The 25620-nt window shown below is 45.1% G+C and overlaps 3 protein-coding genes across 6 annotated transcripts in view; 1 reads left to right on the forward strand and 2 right to left on the reverse strand.

The window, feature by feature from the left end:
- Nucleotides 1-217: 217 nt before the first annotated feature.
- On the forward strand, nt 218-5749 carry ntmt1 (N-terminal Xaa-Pro-Lys N-methyltransferase 1). Of its 3 annotated transcripts, none has more exons than XM_047373237.1 (4): nt 218-1246; nt 2106-2275; nt 2342-2594; nt 4445-5749. In XM_047373237.1, exons 2-4 carry the CDS (start codon nt 2117-2119, stop codon nt 4699-4701), a joined length of 669 nt encoding a protein of 222 aa, XP_047229193.1. In that variant the 5' UTR covers nt 218-1246; nt 2106-2116; the 3' UTR covers nt 4702-5749. The 3 variants fall into 3 exon arrangements, with proteins under 3 accessions (XP_047229193.1, XP_047229191.1, XP_047229192.1); XM_047373235.1 differs by having other exon boundaries at nt 229-1246; nt 2116-2275; XM_047373236.1 differs by having other exon boundaries at nt 1246-1382; nt 2116-2275.
- Nucleotides 5750-5899: 150 nt separating this feature from the next.
- Nucleotides 5900-13491, reverse strand: ndor1 (NADPH dependent diflavin oxidoreductase 1). The gene is made up of 15 exons (XM_047373233.1): nt 13340-13491; nt 11320-11459; nt 10074-10151; nt 9838-9935; nt 9502-9600; nt 9296-9397; nt 9009-9212; nt 8755-8882; nt 8391-8602; nt 8179-8286; nt 7977-8091; nt 6883-7029; nt 6690-6808; nt 6456-6550; nt 5900-6173 (listed from the first exon to the last, which is right to left on the reverse strand). The coding sequence occupies exons 2-15, from the start codon at nt 11452-11454 to the stop codon at nt 6029-6031; spliced, it is 1785 nt and encodes a 594-aa protein (XP_047229189.1). The 5' UTR covers nt 11455-11459; nt 13340-13491; the 3' UTR covers nt 5900-6028.
- A 1067-nt stretch (nt 13492-14558) lies between these two features.
- lrsam1 (leucine rich repeat and sterile alpha motif containing 1) overlaps nt 14559-25620 on the reverse strand; it is a 17501-nt gene continuing 6439 nt past the window's right edge. The window contains exons 5-25 of one of the 2 annotated variants that reach the window (XM_047373231.1): nt 25541-25618; nt 24566-24634; nt 24399-24483; nt 24198-24319; nt 24037-24127; nt 23661-23770; nt 23472-23501; nt 23248-23370; nt 21672-21811; nt 21551-21595; nt 21104-21174; nt 19250-19349; nt 19069-19156; nt 18900-18974; nt 18420-18500; nt 17564-17659; nt 17342-17440; nt 17125-17256; nt 16888-16954; nt 16584-16783; nt 14559-15840 (exon numbers count right to left, since the gene is read on the reverse strand). In XM_047373231.1, coding sequence (XP_047229187.1) covers nt 15718-15840; nt 16584-16783; nt 16888-16954; nt 17125-17256; nt 17342-17440; nt 17564-17659; nt 18420-18500; nt 18900-18974; nt 19069-19156; nt 19250-19349; nt 21104-21174; nt 21551-21595; nt 21672-21811; nt 23248-23370; nt 23472-23501; nt 23661-23770; nt 24037-24127; nt 24198-24319; nt 24399-24483; nt 24566-24634; nt 25541-25618 — 2025 coding nt within the window. In that variant the 3' untranslated portion in view covers nt 14559-15717. The remainder of the gene's footprint in view (nt 15841-16583; nt 16784-16887; nt 16955-17124; nt 17257-17341; nt 17441-17563; nt 17660-18419; nt 18501-18899; nt 18975-19068; nt 19157-19249; nt 19350-21103; nt 21175-21550; nt 21596-21671; nt 21812-23247; nt 23371-23471; nt 23502-23660; nt 23771-24036; nt 24128-24197; nt 24320-24398; nt 24484-24565; nt 24635-25540; nt 25619-25620) is intronic. The other variant, XM_047373232.1, reaches the window with a different exon arrangement.

Raw genomic sequence — 25620 nt, forward strand, 5'->3', positions numbered from 1 at the left:
TCTCTTATTGGTCAGTCCTTAAAAATATTTTTTTTAATTAAAGAATAAAAATAAGCATTAAAAAATTGAAAGAAAACATTATTATGAAAAACATTTATTTTCCAATAAATTCGAACATTTATCAGAAAAAGGGATCATGATTTTACAAAAAATTTTTATTTGTCTGTTAGCTGAGAAGTTCTCCTCACTGCGGAGCAGAACGAAGACATGAACATGTTAGATAGCAGAAAAATCTGTAAACGTCTAAAGACTTTAAAAAACATCAGAGAATAAAGTCCAGGGACTGAAGGAAAGCAAGACAGTATGAACGGATATGTGTTGCACATTAATAGAATAGAATAGAAAAGTCCTTTATTGCCTCTCAGTGGGAAAATTCAGGCGTACGATACAGGAAGGGTAAACTTGCAGCAAAGGAAAAAAATTACTCTACAGTTATTAAAAATAGCAAACTCAGATGAAAGGACATGTGCAGCTGAGAGAGAAATGTGCTTGTGTGTTGTATTAATTGTATCTTATGTGGAACATTGGACAGTTGTGGTCTGCTGGGTGCACTGATTGTTGCAGAGACTGAGAGCTGCTCAGAGATAATCTACATTTCACACCTTATATCATTTATTTACTTATTCCAGTGCAGGACACGTAACAAAATTTCTTTATTTATTGGTTTTTATTATCCAAATGAACAACGAGGGCAGATTTATTGTTAAAGATGTAGAAAATTCAGCTTTTATTGGAGAAACAGCATTTTATAGAAAATCCAATGTTAAAAATAACCACACGAACACAGAAATTGTTCAGCTTTACTGGCAAAAAGGGGATTAATAATAATAATAATGATAATAACATTAACAGCAGGGGTTATAATAGTTGCTCCACCCGTGATTGTGTTGAAAAATAGTATTTCTTAAATACTGATTAAATATTCAGTGAGAAAATTAAAGGCTGTATTTTCCCATTAAGTTGTAACTTTTCTTGTGAGATTATATCACATCAATAAAAATGAATCTAACTTCAGGTTTTTACACGTTTACCAAGGAGGTCAATGAACCTGGATGGTTCTGATACTGCTGCTCCATCCCATCAGAACAGGACATTCTCAGACCCGCCAGCAGAGGGAGCTACTGTCCGTCATTTCCCAGGAAGACCAAATAAGGAAATGACGTACTGTCCGTGTGGCGATGTCCTGAAATAGAAAGTGTCTGAAACACGTTGAGGACTGTCAGAGTTTCAGCGGACACTGACCCAGGTTAGTCTTCGTGTTTATCCCGGGTTAAAGCCGTTTAGAGTCGGACAGCTGGTGGTTTCCACCGCAGGGAGGGAAGCTAACGGCGGCTAACAGCTAAAACCGGCAGTTTGCTGTTAAATCAGCAGGAATTCAAGAGGTTTTGATGGTTTTTTTTTTCCCTGCTGTAGTTTTCTTAAACTGTTAACTATCAGTAACTATTCAGAATGACGTCTGATGCTTGTAGTTGTGTTAAATTTGCATGTTGTTTAACGGAGCTATGAGCGAAACCAACAGTTTACTGCAGCATATTTAAACCTAATAGTGGTTTAAAGTCTCTGGAAGCTCAGATTATATCAGAAAAATGACCTGAAATTCACTGAAGCTCAACAAGATTTGCAGCTTCTGCGCTGCTCAGAAAGTCTGATCTCATGATGGTTGAGGACATCAGAGCTGCTGGCAACTGTGGGGAAGGTCAATGCTGCCACTTCCTGACAGTAACAGGTTCCAGTCCCACCTGTCAGAGGGCGGTGGTCCAGGAAACTGGATCCAAACTGGTTCAGAGCATCTACACAGCTGTAGCGTTCATCCACCAAACCATCTTTCCCTCCCTCCTTCCAGGTTCCAGATGTAGATCCTGACCTCCGCAGGAATACCTGTGATAGACCCATAGGGAACTTTTTATTTCTGCTTTTTAAATGATCTAAAAAGGATGAAAGAAGTATGAAAAGTATGGTTGAATCCCGTCTGTGGGATGTTTCCTGACCTGTAATTATTGATTATCAGCTCCAATCTGCTGAGTTGAAATCAGACATCTGATGGTCTCTAACGCTCCTGGGATTATATTCATGAGTATTTCCCACCCGTGTCTCTCTATGTGTGGATTTTGACAGGATGGAGGACATTGCAGAGGACAAGGCCAGCTTTTATTCCAATGCTGAGGGCTACTGGAAGGAGGTCCCACCCACTGTGGACGGGATGCTGGGGGGATATGGCGGCATCTCCAGCATCGACATCAACGGATCAAAGGCCTTCCTGAAGAAATTCCTTGGGGTAAGATGTTAACATTCAGTCCGGACCGTAAGGATTTCCTGTCATAACATGTTATGGCGTCTGCAGGAAGGTCAGGGGAAAACGGGAACAGGCTGCGCTCTGGACTGCGGAGCAGGAATTGGAAGGATCACCAAGCGGCTGCTGCTCCCTCTGTTCAAAACCGTGGACCTGGTGGACGTGACGAAGGAGTTCCTGGATAAAGCCCGGTCATACCTGGGGGACGATGGCAAGAGAGTGGGGAACTACTTCTGCTGTGGCCTGCAGGAGTTTGTCCCGGAGACAGGACGATATGATGTCATCTGGATCCAGTGGGTCATCGGTGAGTCATCGAAAACTGGACTCCACTAAGCTCCTGATCCAGTCTTCAGGTCTTCCTTCCACCAGACTGTTTTGATCTGTTAAATTGTGATCAGGTAAAGTGGTCTTCATCCCTCACTAGATAACAGGAAGGGAAATTAAATGAAGACCGGGTCAGAACTTTCACACTTGGCTGCAGATTTGTTTGATTAAAACCGGTCCAATCTTCCTTCGGTGGTCACCTCTTTCAATCACAAACTTCCATCGATTTTATTGAGATTTTTATGACAAACCAACAGAAAATAGTTAAATAACTGAAGTGGAAGGAAAATTATTTATGGTTTTTAAACTTTTTACTGATGGAAATCTGAAAAGTGTGGCATGTGTTTATAGTCAGATTGAACAAATTAGATCATTGAAAAATTCATTTATTTGAAACGCATATAGATGAATTCTTCAGGCTGTTTTATTCCTGTTAATTAGGATGATTTCCTGCTTCCAGAAAACACGACATTTAAGGTCAGAATATTTCATCAGACCAATAAAAAACATTTAATACAGGGATGTGGGATTAATGAGAAGTATGTTTAATATCTGCTCAAAGGTTATTGTCAAGAGGTTCTTTTAATCTGTCAAACGGGCCTCATCAGAACCAGATTCTCATTTTTTTAAATGTGTGGCTGTATATTCTGCCCATCTGAGTCAGTTCTCCGTGGAACCAATGTTCTCTGCAGGTCTTCTGTGGTTTGTCTCTACCAACTTTGAACATCTACAGATGTTTCCTCCATTCTTCTTCGTAAAACATCTCCAGCTCAGTTAGATTGGATTGAGAACATCTGGGAACATCAGTTTTCAAGTCTTGCCACAGATTCTCAGTTAGATTAAGATCTGGACTTTGACTAGGCCATTCAAACAAATGAATCTGCTTTGATTTAAACCATCCACCGTATCTCTGGCTTTATGTTTAGGCTGGTTCTCCTGCTGGAAGATGAACCTCCACCCCAGTCTCAGGTCTTCTCCAGCCTCTAACAGGTTTTCTTCCAGGATTCTCCTGGATTTATCTCCATGTTTCACTGTAGACCAAAAAGTTCAGTTTTGATCTCTTCTGATCAGAGCTTCTTCTTCTACATGTGTGCTGTGTCTCCTACATGGCTTGTAGCAAAGATGTTTTTTCTTTCAACAGTGTCTTTCTTCTTCTCACTCTTCTATAAAAGCCAGACTAGTGAAGTCCACCACTAATAGATGTCCTGTGGGCAGATTCTCCTACCTGAGCTGTGGATCTCTGCAGCTTCTCTAGAGTGACAGCTCCTCCTCCTCTAATTAATGCTCTCCTTGCCCAGCCTGTCAGTTTAGGTGGACCACCATGTCTTGGTAGGTCTGCAGGTGGTCCATCCTCTCTCCATGTTCAGATGAATTGAACAGAACTCTGGGAGACGTTCAAAGCTTGGGATGTTGTTGTAGAACCTAACCCAGCTCCCTGACCCGTCTGACCTCAGTCTTCATGATGCTGTTTGTTCTCTAAAGAACCTCTGAGGCCTTCAGAGAACAGCTGCAGTTAGACTCAGATCCAGTCATGCACATTTGACTATTTAATAATGACTTCTGATGTTGATTGTTTTCTCTGGCCTTAATTAAGGGGTATTGGAGTAAAAGGAGGAATTCAGCTGTATGCCACACTTTTCAGATTTTATTTGTAAAAATGTTTAATCATGAATCATTTTCCTTCAGCTTCAGTTAAACAAGAAGTTCTATTGGTCTGTGTGTAGTTTCTAGGGGTGTGAATACTTGTAGCACCCATCCTGTACTGTTGGGCTTCAGTTCAGGCTGTTGGTCACCTGAAGACCTGATTGGATTCTCCTGCTTCTCCTTCAGGTCACCTGACGGACGACCACCTGGTGGAGTTCCTGCGGTGCTGCCAGAAAGCCCTTCGGCCCAACGGCCTCATCATCATCAAAGACAACGTGTCGTACGAAGGCGTCGTCCCCGACGAGGTGGACAGCAGCGTGTGCCGAGACCTGGAGATCGTCCGCCGCCTGGTGGGCCAGGCGGGCCTCTGGATCGTCCACGAGGAACAGCAGATGAACTTCCCCACGGAGATCTACCAAGTCCACACCCTGGCCCTCAGATAGGAGGGCGGGGCCTGGCCCTACTGAGCATGTCTGTCTGGAAGCTGGGTCGGACCTCGGACCGTAGCGTCAGGTCTTCATCTCTCTGCACACAAACATCCTAGACTGCTGACGAAGCAGAGCTGATCTCAGGTCTGTAGGACGAGGAAACATCACCATGGCAACCCATGCTTGAAACCCAACCCGCTTCAGCTCAGTTTAGCTTTTGGGATGAGAGGAACCAGCAGGTTCTGGATTTGGTGCAAAAACGTTTAAAAGTTTTTAATCGGATTTCTTGTCAGAAATCAATTCATCAGATATTTAAATCCGTTCTTTGTCAGTTTAGTCTCTGATTTCATGTCTGTCAGAAGGTTCCTGCTGCTGTCATCAGAAATCTGGTACCAGATCCAATGTTTTCCGTGAACTGGGCCAGAACCAGAGTCAGGAGCGCTAGCTGGACTTCCTGTTTACTGGCTGCTTCATGGTACAGGCCTCTGATGGTGAATCACCAGAAAAAGGATTCATATTGTAGAGACAGAACGGGTCTTACCCGGCGGCACCGCTGTCCTACAGGCTGCATTCAACATGTTCCTCTCATGAACGGGTTTGGATCGTCCAGAGACTAGAGGGCTGCTGCTGATGGATGAGATGATTGGATCCTGCTGGTTGGACCAGATAAACCGCAGGGAACTTGATCACGTGTTTGGAGCAGGAAATCCCTTTAGATGTTGATCTGTGGAGCTTCTCTGATCTTCAGCAGCTTCTCAAACTAAACCAGAACCTTTACAAACTGGGCTGGACTTTGTCTCACAGATCGATGCAGAGGAAGGTCCAACCACAGCATTTTAATCGGGGTGAGGTCTGGACTTTGATTAGGCCATTGCAACATCTTTATTATTTTCTTTTTCAGTCATTCTGATGTAGATCTATCTGCTCCTGTGTTTGGGATCATGGTTCTGATGATCCAGTTTGGTCCAAACTTCAGTTCTTGGACAGATGGACTCACATTTGACTCCAGAGGTCAGAGGAGTTCATGGTGTCCAGATCCTGTGGTTGCAAAACAAGCCCACACCATCAGCCCTCCACCACCGTGCTTGACAGTTGGTACGGAGTGTTTGGTTTGGTCTCGACCTGCATTATGACAAACATCTAGAACGGTTCTGGTTCTGAAACTGAAGCTTGATGTGAACATTAAGGGAGTAAAGAAACCAGACACTGCAGAGATGTTCTGAAATGGCTTCATTAAGGCAAACAGCAGAAACTAAAGCAGAGCCCCAGCTCATAGATGTTTCCCAGCAGGCAACAGGAGCAGAAATATGGAACATCTGAATCCTGATTGTTGGAGTCTGGATCAGGACCAGGTCTCGCTCTGCAGACGGCCCGTCTTCTCCATGGCTGCCAGCATCTGCTCAGCTTCCTCAGCAGAAACGCCTCCTTCCTGCTGGAGTGCCTCCTTCAGAGCGTCGCACACGGCAGCCGGCATCTGCTTGGCATTCCTGCACAGAACCAAACAACTGGATCAACGAGGTTGGTTCTTCAGAAATATAAGCTGAGGACCAACTACTTCAGTCTAAAGAGTCTTCAGTTGCAGATGTTCCAGATCATCTGATTTAAATAAACAGAGAAACAAGTTTCTGGTGTTTTGGTCTCTTCATCTGGCAGGAAGTGGAAGTGTGGAAATCCGTCTGTAACTGCAGGTTTTATTCCTAGCAATGAACCTGCTGGTCAGAACCAACCCTTCAGAACATCAGTGAAGACTGGATCTTCTCTGGACTCACCCAGCGATGTAGAAGCAGGCATTTTTATTGGTCATCAGCTCCCAGAGGAGCGCTGTGTTCTCCTGCACACGGTGCTGAACGTACACCTTCTCCTCCTGAACACAAACACATTCACCTTTCTTAAAACCTGAGGAATCCACCACCACACACTTCTACTGGGTCAGAACCAGACCACGGCTGGGATAATCCCTCCATTCTCAGGGTAAAGACAGGATTTTTAGGAGCGTTTCGGACCTGGTCTCGAGAGAAGGCAGTGAAGAGTCGCAGATTCCCAGCCTTCATCATGTCTTCCCACTCGGAGCGGAAGTAGAAGTCTTTGGACTCGGAGCGACAGCCGAAGAACAGAACGTTGGCTGGAGAGAAGGAAAGAGTCTCAGAAGGATGATGAGAACATGTGGAGAACTGATCTCAGAAACAAAGATCTCACCTGTTTTTCCCTCAGAAACTCTTTCCTGCAGGGCCGACCTGAAGGGAGCTACTCCTGTTCCAGGTCCGACCAGGATCACCGGAGTTTCCAGCTCCTTAGGGAACCGGAGGCTGCCCTTCTTCACCCACAGATGGACCCGGACCTCCCCTACAGGAACATCAGACAGTCTTCATCAGGGTCAATGAAATGCTACGAACACAGACAGCCTGGAACCATCTCCTCCAGATGTTTTACATCACGGATCTGATTGAGAAACGATTCAACTCATAAAATCTTGATTTTCCTGAACTGTTTTTTACTTTAAACAAATCAAATAATTACAAAACAAAATGTAGATGAAAATATTATGTAATAAAAATGATTAAATCGCCTAAAACTTTGTTCACTTCATATAAAATAAAGGCAGATCTGCTTTTTCATCCTTCAATAAAGTTTTTAAAAATGGAATCAAATAAAAAGTGTTTTTATGGAATAAATTAAATGTTTGGTTCTGCTAGATGTTTGTGTAGAAACCAGGTCCAACAGGCTGCTGGACAGGAAGTGCTGGTGTGGGTCAACCTGGGTTCTGTGATCATTAGGTTCTGGCGGGAAGTTCCTGAGCCATGCAGACCAGGTTTAACTCTGCACTGAAGCCATGCAGAGTTTCTTCTTTAACCTCCAGAATCTATCTGGTTCTGGTTCTACTGGACTCCTCTCTGCACAGACAGGAAGCTCCTGCTGTGTTACCACGACTACCACAAAGTCCAGAAAAGTCGCACCCAATAAAATGAGTAAATGTGTTAAAAGATGCACATTTAGAAGTGGACCTAATCACACTCAGTCTAGGTCCAGATAAGACCTGGTTTGGGTCCAGACCCAGAAGACCAAACCAGTTGGGGACCTCTGTATATAGAACCTGGGCTCTCCTGCCACCACACGTTCTACATCCACATTCAGGCGTTCATCTACTGGACCATCGTTGTGGTAGAACACACTGTTTCATTTCTGCCTCCGTCCATCTGGTTCTGGTTCCAGAACTGTGAGTGAGTCTCAGATCTTCTAAGGTTATTATGCAGTTATTACTGATCTGACTCAGCGTTAGGATGCGAGGAGACCTTGTTCAGGGTCCAGAGAGGCCAACCATGAGGAGCAGAGGCCTCTTCTGGGTTTGAACAGCTTGGATCTGTACAGAACCACAGCGACCAGGATCTGCAACCTGTTTGGGTGGACCTGCAGGGAGATAGAGGACACAGAGGCCTCTAATGGATGTCAGGTTTTCAACAGAGGAAGTCCTGCTGCGTTTGGACAAGGAGATACCTTAAGAGAAGAGGCGATGGAGAAGGAGCGCGGCTGGATCTCAGGGAACAGATCCAGAAGATGATCCACTTTGATTTCTGCGGTGGTGTGCGGAAAATCTGACAGAACCTGCAACAACAAGATCCCAGCTGTTTTTATACGTGAGGTTCAACAAAAAGTCTGGATCACAAGAAGGAAGCTGGAATGAAACAAGGATCAGTTCTGCGGGTCACCTCCAGCGCCGTGCGTCTCAGCCGGTTGCAGTAACTGTGCAGCTGGTCCTGTCCGGCCGCTGAGCTGAACTCCGCCAGTTTGTCCTGCTCCAGCTCATTGGTGGCAAAGCCAGACAGCAGCTCGAAGAAGGAGCGGCGAGGCACAGCGGCGATGTCCAGGTAACGCTCCACCAGGTGGCGCACAGAGCAGGGCTGAGGTAGCCGGGCTGGAACTGAGTCAGAACCACGTCAGTGTTCAACAACCGCAATGAGTCAGAGGTTTCCACAGACGGCAACATTAACCACACCGGGATTTTTTTCTGGTTGAAGTTGGAATAAAACCCTAAGGAGCAACAATTTTCTTCAGAATGTTTTCCAGAACTACCTGGAACGTCGTCTGTGGCTCTCAGAGTGAACCTGGAGTCTGGATCCAACCGAAGAAGCTGACAGAAGAGCTGCACGTCCTCCGCCGAGTTCTGAGGACGAATCCTCACAATGTCTCCAGCTGCAAACCTGCTCAATGAAACCACAGCAGGTTACTGGTCAGATCCAGGCACCACTTCTCCATTTAGCAACGTTTTCCTTTAGAATTTATGACAGATATTCATGCCTGGACCGGACCGGCCCGAGAACACGTACTCAATGTTGGACCCGCTGATGTCAAACTCCATGAGTCTGACGTCCTGGAAGTGTGACGGCTCCGTGACTCTCCTGTTGGACAACATTCTGGCAGGAAACGGACAGAACTCCGAGGGGCCAGTCGGCTCGGAGTTAATCCTCAGCAGAACCTCGGTCTGATCCGTCTCTTCATCCAGGAACTGGAAGGTGTATGATGGAGGGAGTCTGGGGGAGAAACAGGAGAACCATGACACAAACTTTGAAACTCCACCTCAGAACCAGCTGTTGGATCAGTCTGGATCACTTACGGTTCATCTTCCCTCAGAGGCTCCATGTTGGATACAGACGGATACAGAACCAGGACCTTTTCCCAAAAAGATCTGAGCCACGGGTCGATCACAGCATCTGGCCTGTTTCAGACATGATGCAGAAAAACAACAACAGGAAGATTTCAATCCCATCTGGTGATGTTCTCCAGATGCTTTGTTCCATGATCAAGATGGGAACATCTCACCCCAGGTCATGCTGATCATCTCCCAGACCCACAGGGATCAGCATTCCAGCTCCCAGCTGCAGGAGGCGCTTGTGGAGCTTCTTGGCAACAAAATTAAACCTGAAGAAGAAAAACAGAAGATGGTGTTTAGAATTCTGACTCAGATGAAGATGAAGCCATCAAATAATCCATGTTGGTCTCATTGGCCTAATTTCAGTCCTGATCCGGACACTTTCCAGGCCTGCCTGCAGTTCTGACCCGTCACCAGGATGAAAACCCAGTGCTTCAGGCCGCAGCAACACCGAATTTAGCTTCTCATGTGGGATAAAACTGACGAGTGTTTTCAGACGGACTAACTTCGGATACGAGGAGTCTCCCAGGCCCAGAACTGCACAGTCCAGGCAGCTCAGAGATCCAACAGGCAGAGACTTCCTGAAGAGGAACCTCCAGAAGTTCTGGGAAAAAACAGAAGAACGACAGAGAAACATGTTTCTTCTTCCATGTGGAGACGATTCTGAGACAGATCATCAGAAATATCTCCAGGGTTCTAAACGGTGCTTCAGTGATCACTGAAATGATGCTTCAATAAGTACCTTCATGTTGTCTGGAGGATCTCCCTGTCCAGTGGTGGAACACACAAAGACCACCAGAGACTCTGAGATCAGTTCGGCCTGGAAGGAGGATAAAAAAAAACATGGATGGTTGCTGGTCCAAACGCAGGAGAAGCAGTAAGAGACCCATCTACATGACTAAAGACCATTTTAGGTCAAACTCATCACAGCTTGGATTTCTGCTCAAACCAACGTTCCTTCACTTGTTTCAAGGTTCAAATTCCCATGAATTTATGGAAGATACATAGAAAAAGTCAGGAATAAGATGGGAGCCTGCAAAGAAAGTACAGAGCCTTACAAAAGTATTCACACCTCTTAAACTTTTCTGCATTTCATAAAACTTCAGTGTATTTATCGGGAATTTATGTGACAAACCAACACAATGTAGGACTGAATTAGGACAGAAAATTAGACGTTTCAACATTTTTTATTAATAAAAATCTGAAAACTGTTTAAAAACTTAAAATTCAGCCTCCTGTACTCTGATACCCCTAAAGAAATCCAGTGTAACCAACTGCAAGCCTACCAAGAAATGGCTGCCCACCTAAACTCACCAATGTGAGAAGCAGCCTGGAGGCCCATGGGAACTCTGAAGGAGCTACAGAGACACACAGCTCAGGTGGGACAATCTGCTTTAGTGCAAAAACTAACAACGTACATCACCCTGAACCTACCATCCCCACAGTGAAGCATGGTGGTGATAGCATCATGCTGCGGGGATACTTTCCTTCAGCTGGATCAGGGAAGCTGGTCAGAGGTGATGGGAAGATGGATGGAGCTAAATCCAAGACAATCCTGGAAGAAAACCTGTTAGAGGCTGAAGACCTGAGACTGGGGTGGAGGTTCACCTTCCAGCAGAAGAACCACCCTGAACATGCAGCCAGAGATACAATGGATGGTTTAGATCAAGGCAGATTCATGTGTTAGAATGGCCTAGTCAAAGTCCAGACCTTAATCTAACTGAAAATGTGTGGCAAGACTTGAAAACTGATGTTCCCAGATGTTCTCCATCTAAGCTAACTGAGGTGAAGATGTTAAAACAAACAGACTAACAGGGAGTCTTAGGATCCACCTTTAAACGGGTTCTTTTATAGGTTGTCAGTAAACATCATGAGAACTCAGAAGGCTTATTTGGGCTGAACCTGATGAAGAAAACTCCTCTGAGCTTCGCAGACCAGCAGCTTTGTGTAGAAATCAATTCAGAGAGATGTAACAGAACCAGACTCACCACATTGTAACCGTCTAGAGGCAGCACCCGGACCTTCAGATGCCTCCTCTGGGCCTGCCGGCCGATCCTGTAGGCCGTGTCCTGGGCGGTTCCAGTCTGACTTCCATACAGAACCAGCAGACTGGGACCCGACATGATTTCTGGACCAAACCACAGAAAAACTGGTTGATTTCAAAGAATTTTGACCCCTGAGGAACAAACGGACCACTGAAGCCTCCCAGATCTACTTGAACATGATGTTCCTCTCATGTAAATGATCTGCCCAGCTGCGTGTAAACAGGAAGCTGTGAATATTAATATTATATTAAAAAGATGATCAAACTCATACAATCACTGGATAGTTTAACAAGTATCATTTTTATCTTGAGACAGAATAATACGCAGTTATTAACTAGTTTCTGAAGGTTTTCATTGTTTGGTTCCCGTCCTCAAAACAAGGAAAATTTGGTCCATCAGAACCAAAGGAATGAGATCCAACTCAGGAAACAGCCTTTCAGCTTTCAGCTTCCCCTTTAGGCCTGCTCAAACGAGGCCTTCACTGACTTACAGCCTGGAGGTAAAATCGACCAGAGGTTCTTCATGGCGACCAGAGGTTCTTCACGGCCGACCAGAGGTTCTTCATGGCGACCAGAGGTTCTTCACGGGCGACCAGAGGTTCTTCACGGCCGACCAGAGGTTCTTCATGGCGACCAGAGGTTCTTCACGGGCGACCAGAGGTTCTTTACGGCCGACCAGAGGTTCTTCATGGCGACCAGAGGTTCTTCACGGCGACCAGAGGTTCTTCACGGCCGACCAGAGGTTCTTCATGGCGACCAGAGGTTCTTCATGGCGACCAGAGGTTCTTCATGGCGACCAGAGGTTCTTCATGGCGACCAGAGGTTCTTCATGGCGACCAGAGGTTCTTCATGGCGACCAGAGGTTCTTCATGGCGACCAGAGGTTCTTCATGGCGACCAGAGGTTCTTCACGGCCGACCAGAGGTTCTTCATGGCGACCAGAGGTTCTTCACGGGCGACCAGAGGTTCTTCACGGCCGACCAGAGGTTCTTCATGGCGACCAGAGGTTCTTCACGGGCGACCAGAGGTTCTTCACGGGCGACCAGAGGTTCTTCACGGCGACCAGAGGTTCTTCACGGCGACCAGAGGTTCTTCACGGCCGACCAGAGGTTCTTCATGGCGACCAGAGGTTCTTCATGGCGACCAGAGGTTCTTCATGGCGACCAGAGGTTCTTCATGGCGACCAGAGGTTCTTCATGGCGACCAGAGGTTCTTCATGGCGACCAGAGGTTCTTCATGGCGACCAGAGGTTCTTCATGGCGACCAGAGGTTCTTCATGGCGACCAGAGGTTCTTCATGGCGACCAGAGGTTCTTCATGGCGACCAGAGGTTCTTCACGGCCGACCAGAGGTTCTTCATGGCGACCAGAGGTTCTTCACGGCGACCAGAGGTTCTTCACGGCCGACCAGAGGTTCTTCATGGCGACCAGAGGTTCTTCATGGCGACCAGAGGTTCTTCATGTTTGCCCTGGTTTAAGTTTTCATTCAGTTTCACAGCAAAACCCGCCAAGGACAAAACAAACCTGCGTGTCTGAATCTGACATTTACATGAACGCATGTTAATTCATGTATGTTGTGGCTTTTATAAACATTTAAATATATAATGATTAATAATCTCGTGTTTTGCAGTTAACTTCCAGACACCAGAAACTGATTAAACTTTTAGCTAGTACCTATAAACGTCATGTAAATTTCCGTGTTTCAAACATAAAATAATTGTTCTCCTTTTCCAATAAATATTAAATATATTCTTTAGTTATATACATCCTTACTGGGTTAAAGCCAGGTGTAAAAACAGTGTTAATAAATGAAGTTTATTCTTTCTGACCTTAACTCCTCTTCATCAGCTTAGCTAGCTGCTAACTGACCGATAAGAGGAAAAAGGAACAAATATTTCCACTCGAGTTATATTTCCTCACGTGTAAAACCCACACAAAAGAAGAAACTACACAGATAAACTACTCACCACCGCTGTCTTCGTCGGGAACAGCTTTAAACGACGTTAAAGTTATTTGAAGTCAACATGAAAACAGAAACCTAACGACCTAAAGAAACACTTTACGGCAAGAAGACTGCGCGCTGCATTTAAGGACCAGCCAGAAATGTAGGACAATAGCGTTTTATTATATAAAGCTTCACTACATTCATATTCAGTTAATGAGAATATTATTGAACGATTAATTGATTAAGTGAAAATCATTACATCGATTATTCAACCTCACTGATGTTTTCAAGGCTTTATTTCTATTAATTATGATTTTCTGCTCCAACCATTGAAAATACAACATGTAAGGTTAAAATATTAAATCAGACCAATAAAAAACATTTTAGCTGAATAACTATATAATTCAACAACAAAGACTTCTATACAAATAATCCAAATGTAACACATGACACTAACCAAACACTGAGTCACCTCTGAGCTCAGTGATAAACCTAATTACAGTAATTTGTCATGAGCGCAGAGCAAGGCTGAAACGGTCTTATACGTTTCTGGGGTTTTAAACTTGAGTTTCTCATGTACTGGGGATGCCAATATTCCACATTTTAACGACCCCCGCATCTAATCTGCAAAAATATTGTTTCAGATCCAAAATAATGGAAGTTACAGTTTAATCACATGCTAATAAACCAAGCTGTTTATTGCAGAAACATTTCCTGCAGATGAAAGATTTTCAGAAATCATTGTCAGTAAATATAACCTTGTTTAAAGAACTGATTAATTTCCCTTTCCTCCTACCAGAAAATCAACTTTAAAATGTTAAAAGTTATTTAAATCCTTATCTATACGTTTCACTCCAAGGTGTTTAAAACAAAGCAGAAGCAGTTGATCTTTTACTGATCTTTATGAAATTAGTTCATGCACTTGCATCAGTTGACCGGCAGATGGCAGTGTATGGTGACGCATTAGGGACCAATGAAGTGGTTTATAAGTACATCAACAGCCATAAATAGTATAGAAGAAACCCGCCCATAGTGTAACAAGGGGTTAACACAGATGGTCCAGGGGTTCTGAAGGTCGGTTGGTTTGTACTTCACCTTTTTACTCATTTCCAGTCCAACCCAACCGTGTTGTTTGGTCCGGTCTCCCAACTCTGACCTAAGAATAATTCAGTCCTAAAAAGGCTCTAGAGCTCAAGGCATGAGCCGGGTTGCTCCACAGAAAGTTTGGACACTGAGCGCAGGAGGATTACAGGTTGTATTTTATTGTCTGGTAGCATTAAATATCATCTTTACAGTCATGTGTAAATATGCTAAAACATTCAGCCTGATCCACATACAGTTGGAGCAGATTTTTTCCTGGAAAACAGTGAAGATAAGAGCACTTGGTTGAGAGCAACAGAAGGAACGAGGTTCACATAGACATCCTGTTTTACACATCAAGACAAAATAAAAAAACCCTGGATGATAAATGATGCCTCAGTGCTTTTATACAAGCAAAATCAACATCAGCATTTAGTTTTCTGTTCAGTAAAACATGAAATGCTGTAAGTTATTAAATGTTTGATGATTTTACCTCATTTATAGAACTTTTCCTCCTGTTCTGATGAATAAAACCTAATTCAAATAGGGTGTACTTACTTTTTAACAACTGTGGCTGAGAAGTTAAACTGACTTAACAGAGGAACAGTTTTACAGCATGGTTTCATTGCTGCCTGAAAGCTTTAAATATTTTCTAGACTTTCTATTTCTTTATTAAAGTGCTTTAATTGAATGACCTCTAGGCTGCCAATTAGGGTTAATTACATCTTTATGCTTGGGTTAAAACACCTAAAGAATAAAACAGTAACTTATAAAACTGCAGGAACTCCCTTTTTATCATTTTTATGCTGATATTTGACTCCAAGATTTAGGGTTTTTCTCATTAAAAACCCACAGTGATGAAAGTGGGATAAAATGTGGGTTCAACTGGATTCAGGCAGCTAAAGTTTGGTGTTAGCATGTGACCTTCGTGCAGCCTGGAACGTAACGGCAGAGCCATTAAAAGAATAATAAGAATAATGCAGGACACGATGGACAGCATGGAGGCTCTGAATGAAACATCTGTTGCTACTTTGGCTAAAATCCAGAAAAATGTTCCAAAACAACGAGATTTACATGATAAAAGGCACTAATTATCTGGGAGGCAGAGAACCGTTTCCTTTCCTCGGCTCTAAACAAAAAAAAAAGAAAATTCACAGCGACTAAAACACGGAGCGTCTCAAGGTTCTTTTGGATGAATACTAGTGACTAGGACCTTTACTTGACCATGTTTTCCCACACCAGCTCCAGGATCATGCATAAATACACAGAGAGGTGGTTGGTGAAAACGAAGCAGCGTAGCGACCCGGTTCAGCCCAGGATTTAGTTATGGTAGAGCCGTATGCGCTGGGAAATGTTGCAGCGGCACAGAGGGCAGTTCTGCAGGGCGCCGCTGCACACCTGACAGCAGCAGACGTGACCACAGGGCAGGAAGATCACCTGAGACTGAGACACAAAGATCCAGAATGTTAAACACTTCTAGAACCCTGAGGACTGGACCATACCTTCTCCAGAACCAACACACCAATCTCCAATCCTGACTTTGTGACACCAGCAAGCTTCAGTCTGGTAAAACATGGAACACATTAAAATGTTGGAGCAGAAGATGATGAACCATCCATCCATCATGTTCCACCTCCTGATTTATGGAAACTGTTCTTCAAGGTTATGGTTATGGCAGAAAACCAACCAATCTGAATCATCCCTTCTAAACTCTGCCAGGAAGAATGATCCAGAAAGGTGTTGCGGAAACCAGTGGCTGAGGTCCAACCTGCCAGGACCCATATGAACAAACATGACATTTTATATTTAGACCATTTACAGAGATGTCTGTTAGACTGCTGATACTGAATCAATAATTCATTTCTGCTGAGATGACAGATGGACTCATAGACGTTTTCCAAAAATCCTGCTGCTGCACTGATGGAAAAAGATCTATTTTATTGACTGCAGCCTTTAAACGTGATGGCTTTAGAAAGAAGAAACTGGACCTTTCAAATAAATTCATTAAAAATAAGATGGCTGAGAGTTCGCAGCATAGAAATGTACATCCTGCTGCTGAACATGCTGACAGCAAGGACACATGGACAAGGAGAAGAGAAGGGGACTAAGGACGCATCCATGAGGCACACCACAACTCAGAACTATTGAGGACAATTAGTCTAAGTGTAATATCTGGTTCTTCTTACCTCAGTCTCCATGCAGACCACACATTCTGAGCTTCCTGGTCCCTCTACAGGTGTGGGGGCCGATGGCGTGACGGGAGTCCCTGGGGATCGCGGTGGGCTGGGGGTCTGGGTGGTCGAGGTGCTGGGAAGAAGTGGAGATGGGGGCGGGGTTGGAGCTGTTGGGGTAACGACCTCTTCTATTTGGGCAGCTTTGCAAGCTCCTAGAGAAGGAGCAGAAGGTTAGTGAGAGGTTCAGTGAGTGCAGGGTGGGTAAGGCTGAAGAGTCAACAGCATTCAGTCACCGTGTAACTCAGGTGTGACATACCTGCAGGTTGGTGTTCCCGAGCCCAGTTCAGCAGGGCTTTCTGGATCCCAGCTTCATTAATTCCCAGCTGGAAAACAACCAATAAAGCTGTAGATTACTCTGGATGATCAGGAGTTCCTGTGTTACTCCTTCCTTTTAAAATCAGTTCAACCAACAGTTTCTTAGAAACTAATCCTGATTTTTGGTGGCTTCGCCCTTCAGAACATTAGGACACATGATCTCAGGTTAAATGCTGACCTTCTTCAGGTCTGAAACCGTCATGTGGCGGAGCGCCTCAGTGGTGATGTGATGATGAGCCATGATGGGCAGGTAGTGTTGAGCCGACAGTCTGCACAGCAGGTTCACAAGCTCCTTTTCCAAACCCGCTTCCTGCATTTAAAACCCGTTTAAATCATTTTTCATCTTATTTGACATCAATCTGGGATCTGGGAGCTCATCCCGCTGGAAACGGCACCTGCATCCGAAGCGACAAAGGTTTAGCATCCAACAGCCGCTGGTACTGAATCATCCAGTAGTTCTGCTGGTTGGAGTCGGACTTGTTCTCCATCTCCACCTGAAAAAAAAAAAAAAAAGACAAACACTGAATGGTTCTCCAACGTTCTTGGTCTTTCAGCGCTCCTCCTGTCCAGTTTCCTCTTATTTTAACATCCTGCTGGGATTTGATGCGTCTCCTCACCAGAACCTGGTGCAGCTCCTGCTCCCTCTGGTCTCTCTGCTTCAGCAGCTGCTGCAGTAAATCACTGAGGGCTGAGCGCTGCTCCACCAGAACCTCCTGCAAGCAGACACACAATGATGTGAAAATGCTGCTTAATACCAACTGAAGGTCCAAGCATCAACAAACGGGGGGAGAAGACATCTGTAGTTCAGAAAAGAAGCAAAATTCTTGGTCCCTGCTAACAGAGATTCTTTAGAACCTCTTTAACCAGAACAGGAACCGATGGTCAAGCAGAACCATGCCAATGTATTTCTACCAGAACCAATTTGTCAGACCCACATCTTCATAGCTGTTATTGACATTTACAACAACCATGGCCACCATGAGTCAACATTAAAATGTGTCTTCAGTAGATTTGAAAGCTTGCAGTTTTCGAACAGATCTGATATCTAGAGACAGACCCAGAGTCTGGAACGGGCTGCACAGACGGTTCTGTTAGCTCCAGATCTGAGTTTGGACCTGGAATTCCACATGTCACCATGCATACTGCTGGCACCATCAGTCCAAAATAATACAGTCCTCCCTATTTTTTGAGAAATAAAAACTTTCAGTGTTCCTGTTGGGAAAAGCATCCCCAGAGTAAAGGGCGCAGATTACATATGAACACCATAGTTTTCAGATTTATTTAGTAAAACCATGAATCATTTTTCTTCTACTTTGTGTTGGTTTATCAAATAAAATCCCAATAAAACACATCCTAGTCTGAATGAATGAATGTTTGCAAGGCTCTGAGTGAAACTCTGCCATGGACCGATGACACAGGGAAAAAGAACCAACAGAAACACATGAAGGCAAATGAAAAAGCAGTGAGACCCACCTGAAGGTTCTCGGCATCCAGATTACGTCTTTTAATCTCCAGTTTAGTCAGCTGCATTAGTTCGGCCTCAATGAGCTTGATCTGAGGACAGCGGAGAGCCACATGCTGCTTTAAATCAGGCTGAATGAGCTGATGAAATGAGATTCTGACCATTTGCAAAACAACTCAATGTTCTGATGGCACCAGAGCTGGACCCAGACAGATCCTCAGAACACGGTTTGGTGTATTGATAGATTTATGGAAAACAGAACTGTCAGAACTGGGGTTAAGTCTGTGGGGGCCTTAAATTCTGCCCCATGCCATGTTGGGCCAGCTCTGGTGGACCTTCACAGGCTGGAAGCAGCAAAGACCTTTACTGTGAGCAGAAATGAATTAGGTTGTGAGGAAGCTGCTGGAGAAACACAAACATTCAAATAATATGCATCCACCGAGCAGCTGATTAAAGCACCGCTGAAGCATCGGTCGGCGGATCATACAGACCTGATTGCGGATGTAACCGTGAACGGCATCTTTCTGCAGCTGCAGAGCCTGAAACGCAGCTTTCTGCATCTCCTCCTGCAGAGAAGAATCAGAGCAGGGTCGTTGTAACCTGCTGTTAAATCAGGGCTGGACTTTTACTCCATCAGAACTCTTCAACCGGATTCCTTACCTCCTGTAAGATCTGAGCGATGGCTTTAGATTTGTCCAAAACCTGGAGCGACAGCATCCTGTCAAACTTCTTGTCCAAAGTCTCCATGCTGCTCAAAGGAAAACAGCTTTAGTTCCTGAAATGTTTCTCTCCTACAGACATGAGGAGATCTGCTGTGTGTTGGTGAGGGTGGACAACAAACCTCCTGTAGGCCTCAGAGACCAGACTCTGCCTGCGGCTGTCGCTGGCCTCCTGTAGGAGGCTCATGGCGTAGCTGTCCGACAGCATCTTCTGCATGGCGGCTGGAAACCAGAAGGAAAGGTGGACTCAGAGGTAAACAGGAAACGTGAAGCAGAGAAGATCATTTCATCTGAATTATTAGTTCTCTGGAATTGGGTTCCTCACAAACTAAAAGTTCACCAGGTCACAGGAAGTTAGACTCTATCTGACCTAGTTATCATTCTGATCCCTTTTTCAGTTTTTCCACAATCACAGTTTAAGTTTGAGGATTTTTCAAGATTTTCTCACAGAATGTTCAGCTTAGAGTGTGATGACGGTTCTGACCCGGTGAAATATTCAGAAGCTTTTGGATTAAACTCCTTCCATGGCCACAGTTTCCTCTCCACATGTCCAGGTTCTAGATCAGAACCTAGATATTATTATCTCCTTCCAGCCAGGGTGTCTCCCACTGCTGGTGGACCATCAGTTTTCTGTCCAATCAGAGCTAAGAGTACAAAGAGACACGCCCACCTCTGGATGGTTGGAGAGAAACTGGACCTAAAGGCTCCGTTTAAAACACTGCAGACATATAAACATTTATAAGTGGGACCACCAGAAGGTTCTGATGCTCACAGTTTGATCATGTTTTGACCCAAACTGTAATTTTCTGACAGTTACTATTTGAGGCCTACGGTGCTGTTTGGTTCTGGGAGTAACCATAGCAACCTTTTCTTCAGTCTCTGGTTCTGACATCACTACGTCACGCAGCTGCAGAATCCCACTCATTAATGCGCTGATCTCAGTCATTTCATCGCCTCTCATTAGAACCCATTAAATGAAGAACCCGGTGAGAGGTTCTGCAGAGTTTGGTGTTTTCCAGAAACCTCAACAGCAAACAGGAAGAGATTTAAACCTCCAAGTAAAGCTCACAGATGGACTTCAAAATAAGAGAACATCTGTCATTGTTTAGACCAAAGTTCTGCAACCATTTTAGTCCAAATAAACCCGTTCAGAGACGCTAACGTTACCGGACCTGTTGAGACAAGACAACTAATAACTTATGATAAATACACTGAATGGTAAATGGTCTGCAGACGTATAGCTTTATATCAAGTCTGACACACACACACACACACACACACACACACACACTCTCTGACAGTGCTGAGCTACACTGTAGCCACAGCTGCCCCGAGGCAGACTGATAGAAGCCAGGCTGCCATACAATCGGATCGGCGCCACTGGGCCCACTGACCACCATGAGGAGGTAAGGTGGGTGTCTTGCCCAAGGACACAATGACTGAGACAGACGGAGCGGAGCTTCAAACCGGCAACCCACTGGTTACAGGACAAACCCCTACTACCTGGTAAAAGTACTGGGTCCAATGAATTCTGCTGTTCCAATCACTTCCATGGCTGCAAGCAAGGAGAAACTGGACCGGCCTGTAGAGGCCTGACCTCAACCTTTGTGACCACCTTTAGGATGAAATGAAGTGGAGGCAGAAGTCCTGGTATCTCCTCCATTACGTCTATATTTAAAAACATTGTTGGTTTTTTATCATTTTTAGCCAAAGTTATCAACGTGGAAGGTCCAAAGAGCTACTCGTGGCTCCGGAGCCGCAGGTTGCAGAACTCTAGTTTAATATTCTCAGCAGGTTTAAAGGATCCGTTGTTGTAGCGCTCGTCCTTCTGAAAGGTTTCGCTCAGACATGAACATGTTTTCTTGAGGCGTTTCTATATTTTATATTTATTTTCTGTTTGTTGTTCTGCTCGGTCCAAACATTTTGCTGTGTGTGAAGAACCAGAATAGAACCTTAAGGCCAAACGGGCTCCCTACCTGCTACATCCCTCCCCCGCAGTGAGCTGGCCTCCTCCTGAGTGATGGCCGTCAGCTGCTCCATTCGGATCCTGAAAGGCAGTGAAAACAGATTCAGTTCTGATGGATTCATGTAGTTTAACCATGATGCCAGAATAAAGTAGAACGTCTGGATGTTCTACTTTATTCTTCAGTATTTCTGTTCTACGCCTAGTCCTAATTTCAGGTCAGGAGAAAAGCTCTAAAAGGCCCGTTGGACCTGTCACAGAATAATCTTCATGTTCTTCTCTTACAGTGAATCTCCGACAGGATCTGGGGTCGTTTTCCTGCCTTCCTCTAAAAGCTTCGTGTTGCTAAGCGCTCCATAAATATTCAGCTAAACGGAAACAAGTGGATGAAGTTCACTGTGCTGGAGAGCTGGGTGTGGAACCAATCCTAGAACTATGGATCAGCACCGTCTCCACTCACCGATCCTCCTCCATGGTCTGAAGAAACTCTGCGCTCTTTTTCTGCCTGCAGAAACATTCAGATGATGAACCACAGGATCTCCAGTGGAGACCGTACAGATCCTAACCTCAACACTTCCTACCTGCTGTTGTCCATCAACAAGCCGCTGATTCGGCCGCTGATGTTGTGCTCAGCCTGACGGACCTTCTCCAGCACCAGCTCCCTCTCGGCCTCCTGAGCCCTCTGCTGCTGGCTGAAGCCCTGCTCCACGCGCTCCTGATCCTGAACAGCAGAAACATCATCCTCAGTGATGAAGGTCAGGACTAGGAGCTGCTCATTTCAAAGCTGCTGCAGACCTGAGCTTCTCTGAAGGTTCAGGTTCTGACAGTTTGATGAGAATATTACATCCGACCAACGTAAAACTAATCCAGAAGTAAGTTCCTACTGAACAGTACCTCCAAGTTCTGTTCTGTTCAGGATCTGCTCTCAGTACCCGTTCTGGGCTCTTTTTGCATGAATTACTGCATCAGTGCGGTGTGGCATGGAGGAGATCAGCCTGTGGTTCTGCTGAGGTGTTCTGGAAGCCCAGGGTGCTTTTATAGCGGCCTTCAGGTCATCTTCATTGTTGATTCTGGTGTCTCTCATCTTCCTCTTGACAATACTCCATAGATCCTTTATGGGATTCTGGTCAGCCCAGTTTGCTGTTCTGGTAGATGGTTGCGTTGACTGTGGACTTCAGAAAACCCAGTGGACCAGAACCAGCAGATGACATGGCGCCCCAGATCATCACTGACTGTGGAAACATCACACTGGACTTGAAGAATGGTTTCTGGTCTTCTCCTCTCTTCCTCCAGACTCTGGAACCTTGATTTACAAATCAAATCCAAACTTCAACTTTCATCTGGAAAGAGGACTTTGGAGCACTGAGCAACAGTCCAGTTCTGGTTCTTCTCAGCTCAGGTAAGAAGGCTCTGACCCAACCTGGTTCAGGAGTGGTTTTACAAAACAATATGAAAGATGTAGCCCGTGTCCTGGGTCTGTCTATGTGTGGTGGATCTTGAAGCTCTGACTCCAGATACAGTCCAGACCTTCAAACTCTTGAATATGATTTGTTTAACAATCCTCAAAGCTTCAGCTGTCCCTTCCTCCCTGTCTTTACTAAACATTTTCCTTCCACTAAACCTTCCACTAATATGCTTGGATACAGCACTGTGTGAACAGCCAGCTTCATTAGCACCTTCTGTGACTGTCTGGACAGTTGAGTCTTCCTTATTTTTCTGTTTAACAACATGGTCACATTATGAAAACCGGATTTTTGGACATTCGGATGTAATATTCTACTTTTCTCAGAAACTATTTGGTTTTTGGTTACTTTCTGGAAATAAATAACTTGTCCCATGTTAGTATAACTTATTGAGAAGCAGCTGTAAAATAATAGGACAGCGACCAGTACAGCTGTGAGCGTCTCACATTCGTATAAACGCTGACATTGTTTTGGACCGTTTCTCTGATTATTATGGAGGAGTTATGGTCTGGATTTATGCATCCTACAGCATCATGAGGTTTCCTGTGATTCCCACTGCTGCGTAATAATATTACCTTCAAAGGAGCATCTAACAACATCTATAAAACAGGAGATGTGTCAGAAAATCTTAAACTGCTTAAAACAAACAGCTGGAAGAGATGTTCTCCTTCCTCTCTCTGCAGATGTAACGCACCAGACGGACTGAATTCAGGATGTTTTCCTTGTGGGAATTGTTCATGAGGAGAAGCTGGGTGTGCTCTCGTTGTTTCTCCTCTAGGTGGCGCTCAAACGCTAGCTTCTCCTGCAGCTTTTGCTCCTGAAGGAGAAAACAAGGCAGGTTTACAGCTGTTAAATAAAATGGTAGCAACGCTGATGAAGAACATCTCCTGAAGAGAAGCGGGTGATGATGTCACCAACCTTTCTCTTCTCATAGTCGCTGAATTTACTCTGCAACAGAAACAAAACGGCTGAATGAGACCTCCATCTCTACTCAAGCTCCACCTTTCCCACCAGCAGCTAAACTTCCTGAACACACTCAGACTCATAAAGACCTGGCCTCCCATCATAAGGAAGACTCTGCATGCTGTGTTTGGTGTTGAGATGCACCTGCCAGGCCTCCTCCAGACCATCCAGACAGTCAGAGCTCGGTTTGCCACAGTCGCTCTCCAGAACTGGCAGGAGGTACTGAGATGGAGCGCAGTATTCCTCTCCCAACTCTGTGAATCACATCAAACAACCTTTTCCAACAACAACAACCAACTCAGAGATTTTTCATGCATCGTTGTTCTTCTAAACCACAGGATGATGTCTGCATCTATGCGTTTTGCATCTCCTAGAGACTTTCATTATTAATGAAAATAGAGCAGCTGTGTCTCAATGAGTTTCTAGGTCTCCATGTGAGAAAGTCATTAGCATTTAGCAGCCTTGGTATCGTCCTGGTTGCTGCATCAGTCTCTCTGTGAGGTTCTACGTCTGGTCCTACCTTTGCAGAAGAAACGCTGGATGCTCTCCGTTCCCTCTGAGCAGACAGATGCAGGCGGGTAGGTCATCGTGGCAGCATCCAGAGTGAAGCTCTATTTCCAAACAAACACATTTATTCACACCTGCATGAAAGCGCTGAGCTTTGCTGCTGCACAAACTTACCTCCAAGGTGCGGATGTAGGCCAGATGTTTGGGAAGCTGCAGGATGCTGTTGTCGCTGATGTCCAGGGTGCGCAGGCTGCTCAGCGAGCCGACGGCCGCCGGCAGTTCGGTCAGGCAGTTTCCTGTCAGACACACAGTGATTGGTTGAACAATGTGAGCCGTCCAATCAGAGCTCTGTCTGCCTGGAAATAAACATCTCACCCTTCAGGTTGAGCGTCTGCAGGAGCTGCAGCCTCCTGATGGATTCAGGCAGAGCCTTCAGATGGTTCTTCTCCACATTCAGGATCTGACAGGAAGCAACCAAACAGTGGCGATGAGCTGCAGACATGAAGACTCATCTCCTAGGAACTTCCTGGGGAGGGATTTACCTGCAGCTTGGTCAGATTTCCAAGGTCCTCTGGGAGAGAGCTGAGCTTATTCTCATGCAGATCCAAAACCTGTAGAGCAGGACAACAGATCAGTGTGGAAGGAAACACTGAAGAGATCAGGCAGTGTGCCACAGCAGGGATGGATCAGAAGCTGATGACTACAACTAGATGTATTATTTAGATTCTTCTTTATTTTCCACCTTCAATCATCTTCTGCTTATCCGAGGCTGGAACCTGGAGATAACAGGTCCCAGAAGAAAACATCTGTTTTCAGTCATACTTTCCAGCTCTACCTGTCATCTCCCAACGGGAAGTTCTGAGTCTGCTCTGTGGGACATGCTTGGAAACTTCCAATGTGAGATGTCCAGGAGACCTTCTGATCAGATGAAGAACCTGAGCTGATCCCTTTGGATGTGGAGGAGCAGAAGCTCTACTCTGAGCTCTTCCAGGAACGTGCAGCTCCTCATCTCATCTCTAAAGCAGAACCCAGGCCACAAAGAGAAGAACATAGATGTTCCAGGGAATCCAGAGCTTCACCTTTCAGCTCAACTCCTTCTTCAACATGACACAGCTGAGCAATGTCCTCCTTACTCCATTTGAAGCCGTGATCCATAAATCCATCTTCTGCTCCACACCACCATCATCTGTTACCTAAACTCTTCTGCTTGAAGCAGAGACTCCTCCATGATCTCCATCTTTTCCTGCTGCCTGGCTTGTAGCAGCTCTTTGAAGATGGTCTGGATCAACAGTTGAGAAGATTCAATGTTTTATTTGGACTTAGCTTAAGGTTCCTCTGCTGAGCCTTCAGAGCCCTGGAGAACTGAGGATCCAGACCAGGTTTAAAGATAGCAGGAGGGTCTGGCTGCTTGGAAGCAAAACAGCAACAAACAGAAGACAGCAGCAGGTCCTTCATGACGTCTGCTAAGATAATTACTGAAGGGAGGGAGCATTAACATCTGTATGCATGGACCGTACCTTTAAGGTGGACAGGGAGCTGATGTCACAGCCTTTAGGCAGCAGATATTTCAGTTCATTGGTGTGAAGGATCAGGACCT

Source organism: Girardinichthys multiradiatus, chromosome 8, assembly GCF_021462225.1.
Source record: "Girardinichthys multiradiatus isolate DD_20200921_A chromosome 8, DD_fGirMul_XY1, whole genome shotgun sequence".
NCBI lineage: Eukaryota > Metazoa > Chordata > Actinopteri > Cyprinodontiformes > Goodeidae > Girardinichthys > Girardinichthys multiradiatus.